This window comes from Streptopelia decaocto, assembly GCF_964273445.1.
Source record: "Streptopelia decaocto genome assembly, chromosome: 2".
Lineage (NCBI taxonomy): Eukaryota > Metazoa > Chordata > Aves > Columbiformes > Columbidae > Streptopelia > Streptopelia decaocto.
In genome coordinates, this window is record NC_138655.1 from 163,632,273 (window position 1) to 163,643,432 (window position 11,160).

Genomic DNA, 11,160 nt, shown 5'->3' on the forward strand with positions numbered 1-11,160 from the left:
GGGGACAAACAACGGGCAGGGCAGCAGGGCTGGCTGGCACCGGGGACAATGTCAGGGAACCACAGAATTGCTGTGGTTGGAAAAGCCCCTTGAGATCATGGAGTCCAACCATAACCCACCCCAGCACTGCCCCATGTCCTGAGAACCTCATGTCCGTCTGTCCAGCCCTCCAGGGCTGGTGACTCCAGCACTGCCCTGGGCAGCCTGTTCAATGCCCCACAGCCCTTTGGGGAAGAAACTGTTCCCAGATCCAACCTCAACCTCCCCTGGTGCAACTTGAGGCCGTTTCTTTGTGTCCCTGTCTCCCCTCAGCTCCTGTTCTCCAGCTGAACCCCCAGGTCCCTCAGCCGCTCCATCACACTTGTGCTCCAGCCCCTCACCAGCTCCGTTCCCTTCTCTGCACTCGCTCCAGCACCTCAAGGCCTTTCTTGGCGCGAGGGGCCCTGCAGCACCGTCCCTGCGGGATGGGAGGGAGACCCGCTGCCCCAGCGCGGCCGCGCTCCCCGGCGGGCTCGTTCCGGCACACGGCCCCAGCGCCTGCCCGGACAGAGGAGCCAGCAGCCTGCCGTGAGAAAGCTTTTATTTTAAATAACCTCAAAAAAATATAATTGCAAGGACCTGAAATGCTGCTGGAGCAGAGCGGTGGGGAGAGGGGCAGCGAGCGAGGGGACAAGGGCGGGTGCCCACCCAGCCTGGTGCACTTTGGGTGTGGGACCCTCCCACCCGGCCACTTGGGCAGCTCAGGGCACCCACGCCGGCTGAAGCTCCAGTTGTGACCATTCTGGAGTCCCCTCAGTTGCCGCCCTGTCCCCCGGTAGGTGACAAAGCCTTTCCTTACACTACACCCCTCAGGATACCCCCCAAAACGCAGACGAGCAGCTGGGCGCTGGTGCCGAGGAGTGCAGCCCGGAGCCGGGCTCTGGTAGCGCCGTTCCCTGCGTTTCCAAGGAAGGCCTTTGCCCACGAGCCGCGAGGCTCCACGCCGAGCGCAGCGGGACGCGGCTCGAGGACCAGGCGAGGAGCAGGCGCTGCGGGCGCGCCGGGGGGCGGCGGGACCACGGCTCCCGCAGGCGCTGCGGGCAGGACTCGCTTCCCCTCCGGACAAAGCGCACTTCAAACCAGAACAGCTTCCAGGCACACGCGGCTCCTGGTGCTAAAGCTCTGCCCCGACATCCCTTCCCCAGCCCACGTGGCTCCGCAGCTTCACCTCCCGGTGCCACGGGCTCTGCCGGGAAGCGGAGATGGCAAAGCGAGGCCTGGCAAGGACCCCGCACCTCCCGCAGCCCCCGGCAGACACCCCCACCATCAGCTACCGCAACGGCTCCGGCACATTCCAGCCGCTCTTGCTCCCCCCGCACGTCTGGGTTACCTATTCAGAAGTTAATTGAGTACCAGAAAGAGCTGCTAGTCAGAAAGATTATCCATAGAGCAAGTAGAGAAGCACAAGCTACACCCCCTTCCCCACCCCCCAACACCCTGCGTGGCCCCCCCTGGGCTCGGAGGCGTCTCCCGGGTCCCTTTGGAAGCAGAGGCGAGCCCGGACGCTTCCAGGCGGTTTTCCTGGCCGTTGCCCTTTTCCCGGTGCTCACCCAGCTGTTCTGCTGCAGCTCGGGAAGCTCCAGGCCGCATTCTGCCGCGCTGGCTGTGGAGCAGGCGCGGTCACCGCCGAGGCGAGCAGGGCCCGGTTCCCCCCAGCGCTCCCGCCCGGCCGAGCCGCTCCTGCTCTGGCCAGGCGCTGGGCAGCTGCTGGAGCCTCAGCTCCTCGCGGAACGACATCCAGTCCGGGATAGAAGGATGGAGGGCTCTGGGAGAGGCTCTGGACCCCGCGGGCCCCTCTCTGCCCCACGGCTGTCTCGGGGTCTGAGCGTCAGCAGCCGAACCCGGAGGCAGGAGCAGATGTGCCTCTGCCCGGCCGGCTGCACGACAGACGCGGTTTTGAAGCACACGGATCCCGGATCTCGAGCTCTTCCCGCTCCCCACAGTCCGCGCATCCACAGCAGAACAAACGCCGCGGATCCGGGTCCTGTCGCTGCTCCCCCCCCATACATTTGGTCTGCTGACGAGACAGAACCCTCACGCAGGGCATCTGAGTCCATCTCCCGCTTCACCCCATCCGACACCCGCCCGAAGGGTCCTCTGAGCCTCCTGCTCCCAAAGCCACCGCGCTCCTCACGAGTTCCCGCCGGTACCACCTCCTGGCGGGCATCACGAGTCCCAGTTTGCATCTTTCCCTCCGCACTGTCCTCATTGGGTCAGCGACCAGGCCCCAGCGCGAGCCACGGCCTCTTTACGTTTGGTGCCTTTAGCATAAGAGCGATGAGGTGCGGTCCCTCCCCCGCAGCCGGGTTTTGGGCAGCCCGCGCGGGCGTTACAAGCAGCTGGGGCACGGCGAGGGCTTCTCTTCGCCGTGCGCTCTCTCAGGCACTCTCGGGACTCGTTTCTCCTCAAAGCTTCTGCCGCAGCCGCCGTACTTGCCCCAGAGCTCCGCTCGGCAGTCGGGCTGCGGCTTGAGGAGCAGCTGCCGCTGGCTCACGCAGTCGGCGCAGCAGCACTGCGGCGGCAGCGCCGGCGGCTTCGGGCTCAAGGCTTCCCCCGCCTCGGGGCACTTGCAGGGGCACTGGCCCGCGGGGCCCTCCTGCGGGGGGTGGGCGCCGGCCACGAGGTGCTGGTCTTCCTGCATCAGCTGCAGGAGGATGTCTGCGGCGCCCGAGGGGCTCTCGGGTCTGTTGGGCGGCTGCTCTCCCGGCCGAAGCTCCTCCCGAGGCAGCGACGCGTGAGCGGCCCCGCGGGAGCAGGGGGGCAGCAGCAAGCCGGGGGGCTCGGACCCCTTGGCCAGGGAAGCGCCGCTCCCGTCCGGTTCCTCGTGGTGCGCCGGGCAGGTCCCCTCGCAGCAGGAGGGCGGGATGGCGCCGGTGTGCGTGCGGCGGTGCCGGAGGAGGTGAGCCTTCTGGTTGAAGCCCTTGCCGCACTCGGCGCAGCGGAACGGGCGCTCCCCGGTGTGGGTTCGCTGGTGCACGGCCAGGTTCACCTTCTGCCGGAACCGCTTGCCGCACTCGCCGCAGGCGTGCGGCCGCTCGCCGGCGTGGTCCTGCCGGTGCAGCTGCAGCTCCCCGTCCTCCTTGAAGGTCTCCCCGCAGAGCGAGCAGGGGAAGGGGCTGTCGGGGTGGGGCTGCAGCGCGGGGGCCTGGCCCGGCTCGCCCGGGGGTCTCTCGGCGGCGTGCACGCGCTGGTGCACGCGCAGGGACAGCTTGCTCTTGAAGCGCTTGGGGCACTCCAGGCAGGAGAAGGGCTGCCGGCTGGTGTGCGTCTTCTGGTGGGCGATGAGGTTGGGCTTCTGGGCGAAGCGCTTGCCGCACTGGGTGCAGGCGAAGGGGCGCTCCCCGGTGTGCGTGCGGTAGTGGGTCACCAGGTTCCCCTTCTGGTTGAAGCGGCGGCCGCAGACGCCGCAGGTGAAGGGGCGCTCGCCGGTGTGGATGCGCTGGTGGGTCACCAGGTTGGTCTTCAGGCTGAACCTCTTCCCGCAGACGTCGCAGCGGAAGGGTCCTCTGCCCCGGTGGTTTTGCCGGTGTTTTACCAAACGGTCGTAAAGGACGAAGCTTCTCCCGCACTCGGGACACACCCAGGCTCCCCCTTCCATCTCCATATCCATCTCCATCTTCTCCTGGGGAGATTTGGGGGACAGCTCATCGCCGGAGCTTTTCTCGTGCTCGGGGCACGGGTACGTCTTCTGCCCGACGTGGGTCTTCTGGTGGGCCACGAGGGAGAGCCAGAGGCCGAAGCTGTTGCCGCACTGGTTACAGATGAAGGGCTTGTCCACCCCGGGGACCTGGGAGGCCGGGGCGGCGGCGTCCCCGAGGACCGGCTGCACGCCCAGGTGCCCCAGGAGGTGCGGGCCGTGGCTGAAGGCTGCCGCGCACCCCGCGGGAGCCTCGGCGGCGGGGCCATGCTGCGGCCGCAGCAGAGTCACCTTCTGGCAAAACCCCTCCCCGCACTGGGCGCAGGGGAAGGTCTGCTCGCCCAGCGGGGGCTGCTGGTGCGGCAGGAGCGGCTCCTTCGGGGGGAAGCTCTTCTCCGTGCACGAGTACAGCTCCTGGCCCTCGGGGATCTTCGGGACGGGCAGCGGCGGCATGGGGCTGAAGGTGCCCTCTTGCTCGGGCCCCCCGGGCGGGAGCAGGGTGGGCGCAGCCCCGTAGGGCAGGCCGGTGGCCGGGCTGCGGCCCGGGCAGCGCCGCTGGCGCGGGGCGTGAGTCTTCTGGTGGGCTTTGAGGGAGACTTTGTCCTTGAAGCACTTCTGGCACTGCCCGCAGGGGTAGGGCCGCAGGTCGGTGTGGGTGCTCTGGTGCGTCACCAGGTTGGTTTTCTGGGTGAAGCGCTTGCCGCACTGGGTGCAGGCGAAGGGGCGCTCCCCGGTGTGCACGCGGTAGTGCGTCACCAGGTTGGTCTTCTGGTTGAAGCTCCTGCCGCAGAGGAAGCAGGTGAAGGGGCGCTCGCCGGTGTGGATGCGCCGGTGGGTGATGAGGTTGGGCTTCTGGCGGAAGCTCTTCCCGCACTCGGGGCAGACGAACGGGGTGTCCTCCTGGTAGCTCCTGGGCTGGGAGCGCAGCTTGGGCTTGCCGGAAGCGCCGTCCTCCTGCTCGCCTCCCGCCAGCGCCTTCTGCCCGGCAGCGTGGATGCGCTGGTGGGCCAGCAGGTTGGCTTTCTGGCTGAAGGACTTGCCGCACTGCACGCAGGGGAAGGGGCGCTCCCCCGTGTGCACGCGGCGGTGGGTCAGGAGGTTGGGCCGCTGGCTGAAGCTCTTCCCGCAGTCCCCGCACCTGTAGGGCTTCTCCCCGGTGTGGATCCTCTCGTGCGTGATGAGGCTTTGCTTCTGGCGGAAGCCCTTCCCGCACTGGGCGCAGCGGAAGGGGCCGGAGCCCAGCTGCGGCACCCAGCAGGCCACGCGGCCGGACAGCGGGCTGAGCCCGGCGGCGCCGTCCCTCTCGGCGCCCGCCCGCTCGGGACCGCGCTGCGCCCCGTGAAACCAGCGGCCGGAGCTGCCGGCGGCCGCGGGATACAGCTCCAGGGAGCCGGCGGCTGCCACGGGCTTCTCATCGGGCTGCTCCACTTTATTCACCCGACCGGGCTCAACTAGATTGCAAAAACATTCAAGACATTAGTTTCAGGGGCTTTCATAGGATCACAGAATATCTCCCCCATAAGGATCGTCGAGTCAAAGCCCCTGCTCCTCACAGTTAAACCACTGCGGCGTATAACGCTCTAAAGCATCAGTGGGATCAGAGCCCGTCCCAGAGCCCGCGCACCCGACTCACCGAGAGCAGCGCTGGCAGCAACAGCGACAGCAAAAACAGGCCCTTAGCTGCCTGAAAATGGCCGCCAGCTGGCCCAAAATGGCCACAGCTTGCCTAAACAGCCACAAACTGGCCCAAAATGGCTGCAAACTGGCCTGAAACAGCCACAAACTGGCTGAAAATGGCTGCAAACTGGCTGAAAATGGCCATGAACTGGTCTGAAACAGCCACAAACTGGCTGAAAATGGCTGCAAACTGGCTGAAAATGGTCATGAACTGGTCTGAAACAGCCACAAGCTGGCTGAAAATGTCTGCAAACTGGCTTGAAACAGCCGCAAACCGGCGTAAAATGGCCACAAACTGGCCTGAAACAGCCGCAAACTGGTCCAAAATGGCCACAAACTGGCCTGAAACAGCCGCAAACTGGTCCAAAATGGCCACAAACTGGCCTGAAACAGCCACAAACCGGCTGAAAATGGCCACAAACTGGCCTGAAACAGCCACAAACTGGCCCCAAATGGCTGTGAACTGGCCTGAAACAGCCACAAACTGGCTGAAAATGGCCTTTGCCCACAAGGAGAACACCCCCCACCGCTCCCGCAGCCTCGGCCAGGCCAGGCGGTCACCTACCCGCGCAGGGGCTGACCAGGACCTTGCTGTCCTCCTGCATCTGCTGCCCTTCGGCGTACGGCTCGTCCGACTGTTTGATTCCAAACAGCCCCCCGGGCTTGAAGAACCTGTAGCCTGGTTGGAGGGATAAGAGCCGGTCACCACGAACCGTGCGGCACCGCGAAACGCGCGGCCGGCGGAGACATCGCTACACTGGAGATGCCCGCGTTAATTCACAAATAAGCTAAAATTAACGAAGCCTGGGGGCATCGCTTTCATCTATTTTAAGCTTTTGCTGCCTGAAGTGTAATTAGAGATAAAAGAAAATACCAGCGCCAGGCTCCCTCCTCGCGGTGAAGCGCAAGGTGGGCGGGAGGGAGCGCCGTTCCTCGGAAAACGATGCTTTCAACAGTCTTTCGCACACTCACCTGCGCACCCTCAGATCCCGCGGAACGCTTTCATGATCGGATTTCAAAGGCTACCGCAAAAATGCGATTAATTCCGACCCCAGCCGCCCAAGCAGAAGAGAAGTCTCCATCTTAGCAGAGCGGCTGAAGGACCTTGCCCGGGCTGGGGATTCCCCCCACATTTGCATACGTTTACATATGATCTCTGCGACACCCCCTGCGTGTCACCACCCCGGTCAACAGGGACTGTTGCCGGCAGTCACTTGGACTTGGTGTTACCACAGCACCGGCTGTACTCCGGAGAACACCCAAGCACGCCCCCAGAGCCCCCTCCCACGCCGGCGACGCCTCCCCAACGCGGTGTCACCCGCTGTCACCTGTGCAGGGGTCGGACGGGATCTCCGCACCCACGGCATCCAGCTCGGGTCCGGTTCGTGGCACCTCACTCAGCCGGGGGTAAGGGAGCAGGTTCAGGGCGTGGGGAGGCTGGTCCAGGAGAGAGGAGAAGAGTTTCAGCAAATCGCCATCACTTTTTTGGGGGTTTGTTTGGTTTTTTGGCCAGCAGGACTAGGGAAGTGACTGTCCCCCTGTGCTGGGCACTGGTGAAGCCGCGTCTCAAATCCCGGGGGCAGTTTTGTGTCCCTCATGCCAAGAAAGGCCTTGAGGTGCTGGAGCGAGTGCAGAGAAGGGAACGGAGCTGGTGAGGGGCTGGAGCACAAGTGTGATGGGAGCGGCTGAGGGACCTGGGGGGTTCAGCTGGAGAACAGGAGCTGAGGGGACACAGGGACACAAAGAAACGGCCTCAAGTTGCGCCAGGGGAGGTTGAGGTTGGATCTGGGAACAATTTCTTCCCCAAAGGGCTGTGGGGCATTGGAACAGGCTGCCCAGGGCAGTGCTGGAGTCACCAGCCCTGGAGGGCTGGACAGACGGACATGAGCTTCTCAGGACATGGGGCAGGGACAAGGTGAGGTTAACGGTTGGACCCCATGATCTCAAGGGTCTTTTCCAACCTCAGTGATTCTGAGGACGGGCAATGGGCTTTTGGACCAGCGCCCAACACCCACGGGCCCCCCCAGGGAGAGCAGCCGCACTGCAAGGGCTGCGCTCCACACCCCTTTAAACACCCCGGTCCCCCAAAAGCCCTCACACCCACACTTGTTTCGGCACAAAAACGCTGCTTCTCTTTCGTGCCTCAGTTTCCTCATCAGCAAGAGCATCGCTTGGCAGAAACCCTGTAGGGGAGCTTGCTAAGGGCTGAAGCCACACATTCACCACCCCCGCTCACGAGATCACTTGGATCCCAAGCGGATCCCTCGCCTGGGTGTGATCACCCAGCCAGGATCGGGACGGAAGGAGGGAACTTCTGTAAGGAGCCAAAGCAGCTATTCCTGGAAAGCTCAGCTCCCGATCTGCCCATCTTCCCTCCCTGGGATTCCTCTCTTCTTCCCTCAAACCTCCTCCGCCGCTTGGCAGGAGCGCAAGGAGAGCAGATGGAGAAGCCAGGGAGCCCAGCCCGCGCTCTGACGGCTGCCGTAACTTTAAGAAGCGCCAATTTAAAAGAAAAGTGTCTGTCGCGGGGCTGGAGCGGCTCCTCGGGCATTGGTATTTCTAAATGACGACAAGAAAAGCACCAGAGGAGCTCCCAGCCCCTGGGAAAACCCCGACAGCCCCCCCCAAAATGTCGCAGCATGAGAACGGAGCAGCGGACCCTCCCGAGCGCCGCGGCAGCCGCAGAGGGACGTGGGCAGAGCCGGCCCCGCTCCGGCCTCTCCCGGGGACCGAGGGGAAGCCGCCGTCCCCTCCCCACGTACCTGGGGCGCTCCCCCCGCAGACATCGCTCCCCTCGGGGCCGCCCGGCCAGGGGAGAGGACATCAGCTCCCGGGAGAGCGCGGGGCGGCAGCTGCGCTTCCCCTCCGCCTTCCGCCAGGCTTGCGGGCGCCGATCCTCCCCGACTTCCTCCAAATGGCTGCTGCGGGTCCCTGCGAGACACAGCGAGAGAGCGGAGCCGTGAGCGCGGAACGCGGCGCCGCACGGCGAGAGGCAGAGCCGGAGGAGCCCGGCCGCTCGGGAGAGGCCCCGCCGGCGCCCGCGTCCCCTCCTCCTCCTCCGAGTTATTTTAGGGGAGAGGAAGGCGCTGACCCCGGGGCCTGGCCCGGATTCGTTCTGTTTACAGCGCCGCTTCCCTGCAGGCAGCGCTACTGGGATTTGTAGTTCACGCCGAGCGCTGCCGGCGGCCGCGGGGCCGGGAACCGCAGCTCCCGCAGCTCCCGCAGCTCCCGCGGCTCCCGCCGCCGGGACGCAGCCCCAGCGCGGCCCCGCCGGCTCCCCTGCCGCGGGGAGAGAGGGGTCGCCCAGCCTGGCTCTGCCCAACCGCCCTCCCCAAAACCGCTCCGAGATCGACCGGGAAAACGCCGTCCGCCCCGTTTCGTAGCAGGGGGTTGGCTCTACCGCCGCTGCTGCTCCTGGGGGGCTGGCAGATGTTGGTAACGCACCCGCCTGGGCCGTTCCGCCTCTCCAAGGAGGGGGCGAACGCAGCGACGATGCTTTGGAGAAGAGCCCCCCCCCAATCCACATGCAAATCCCGCTTCACCCCTTAAAAGCCCTGGCAGCAATCTGGGTGCTTTGACGAATGCCTGGGCTTAATTAGAACTAGTTTTGGAAGCCGGGTGGTGAGAGGAGCCCCGGCTGCGGGGCCGTGCCGCGGGGGAGCCGCCTGGGATCCCGACCCGCCCCGGCAGCACCATGTTCAGGGGCTTACGAGCCACCGGTGCAGACACCCCCGGAGGGACACGTCCCGGGGACTGTCACAGCAGCAGCGACACAGCTCTGGGCAGCGCGAGGCACCGTTACCCCCCGATCTCTACGTCCCACCAAGCACTGAGGATCCTGTGGCCAGCCCAGCCCCACGAGCGGCCCCGCCAGCGCTTTGTGTACGTGATTAACCAAACCGCGCTGCTCCCCGGGGCTGGTTACGGACCCGGCACGGCCGAGCAGCGGCACCAACACTGTGCCGGGGGTCTCTCGGGGAGTCCCGGGTCACGGTGGCAGCGGGCAGGGGCGCGGGCAGGGCCTCGAGCCCACCCAGTGCAGCCCCAGCACAAATGCAGCTCCTTGGCACTAGGGAACCCCACAAAGGGCACCTGGAGGGAAGAGCCAGCTCTGGGGCAGCACGTGGGAGAACCTCGACCCAAAACCCATGAAAATCTCCCCAGCCCCATGTCTCTTCATGGCCTGGGGAGCCCAGGCTGGTGGGCAGCTGGGCAGAGGGGCTGTGGCAATCACAGGAGGCTGAGGATGCGGGCGGCACACTGGGGAAAGTCCAGAGAGGGGCTCCGAGCGCTGGGGTCACCCAGCCTGGCGGGGACAGAGACCCGCGGTGGCGGCGGTGACAAAAAGCCAAGCACGGCGGTGGCCGCAGAGGCCGGATCCTGTGCTTGGCTCAGCAGATTTTGGGCACAGCATCAATTTTGTGGAGGGCGAGTTTGCCAGCGCAGCGCTTCCCGGCAGCCGGGGCGGCTGGATAAACACGGCTCTGCTCCGGCTCCAGCGTCTGCCCGGCACCACCCCGGCTCCAGCGCCCCGGGAAGGCGCGAAGCTCTGCCCGGCTGTCCCCGGGGGCGGACACGGCACGGCGGCGCCGGGCCAGCTCGGGGTGCGGGGGGTCCCCGCCGTGGCGGGAGCTCTGTGCCGCGGGGCCGCGGCTGCCGGTGCCTCCCAAACCACGGCGGGGCCGGCCCCAAGAAACGGTTTTACCGAGGAAAAGCCCCCCGGGCCTGCACGTCCCTCTGCGGGAAACCCCCCCGACCCGCCCGCCCTGTGCCACGTTCGGTGCCCCCGGTGCAGCCCGTGGCACCGGGAGCGGCTCCTGTACCCCCTTAAATCCGAGCGGGGCTTCTCGGGGAGCGGGACCCGGTTCACCAGGGTTGGGGTCACGGTCCTGCCGCTCCACCCAGGGCTCGGTTCCTCGGTGCCGGGGGGAGTGGGGAAAACCGGTGCCCCCCAAAGCAGAGGGCCCGGCGCCCGGGCTGTGTGTGCAGCTAAAACCCCCAGATCAGCCCCGGGGGGGCAGGACGGGGCCACCGGCGCCCCCGGCCCCGCGCAGCTCCCGGGGAGCCCAGGCCCTCCCGCCACCCCGACCCCCCCCAGGCCGCGCCCCCCGGGCCCGGCCCCTCACCCCGTCCCACGGCCCCCGGCCAGGCCGCGCGTTGCCATGGTGACCGCCCCCCCTCCCCCGCCGCCAGGCCCCGGAGCCGCCGCCTCCCCGGGGAAACTCACCGGCCGCCGCTGTCCCGGCGATGACGCGATGACGCGATGACGTCGCCGTGGCGGTGACGTCGGGGCGCGGCGGCGCCGGCGGCGGGAGGGAGGTTGGCCACGCCTCCGCCTCCTCGTCAGAGCACTTCCGGGTTGGCGGGGCGTGTCCCGCGGCGGCACCCGTACGGAGGGCCGGCTGCAGCGCCCCCTGCCGGCGCCGCCGGGGCGCGGCGCCACCAGTCCCCTTCTTCTTGTCCCTAAAACAGGGCTTTTCACACAAAAATGAGCCCAGTTCTGCAAATATATCGAAGAGTTGCGCGAGGATGGATGCTGGATCGACCCAGCAATACCAAAATCTGATCGCTGTGCACACCCTCCAGACAGTCACCGAATCACCAACTCAATGAATCAGTGAACCAGTGAATCAATGAATCAATGAGTCAATGAATCAATGAGTCAATGAATCAATGAATCAATGAATCAATGAATCAATGAGTCAATGAATCAATGAATCAATGAATCAATGAATCAATGAATCACAGAATATTTTTGTGGGAGGGACCTTCCCAGCCCCCAGTGCCCCCCCTGCCATGGCAGGGAC

General features: G+C 65.9%; 1 protein-coding gene across 2 annotated transcripts; it reads right to left on the reverse strand.

Annotated features, from left to right (window-relative positions):
* Positions 1 to 563: 563 nt before the first annotated feature.
* On the reverse strand, positions 564 to 10,712 carry LOC309436342 (uncharacterized protein). 2 transcript variants are annotated; one of them, XM_082045468.1, is made up of 5 exons: positions 10,581 to 10,712; positions 8,116 to 8,284; positions 6,682 to 6,790; positions 5,919 to 6,032; positions 564 to 5,127 (listed from the first exon to the last, which is right to left on the reverse strand). In XM_082045468.1, exons 2-5 carry the CDS (start codon positions 8,137 to 8,139, stop codon positions 2,369 to 2,371), a joined length of 3,006 nt encoding a protein of 1,001 aa, XP_081901594.1. In that variant the 5' UTR covers positions 8,140 to 8,284; positions 10,581 to 10,712; the 3' UTR covers positions 564 to 2,368. The 2 variants fall into 2 exon arrangements, with proteins under 2 accessions (XP_081901594.1, XP_081901595.1); XM_082045469.1 differs by lacking the exon at positions 10,581 to 10,712 and adding an exon at positions 8,445 to 8,676.
* Positions 10,713 to 11,160: the final 448 nt, after the last annotated feature.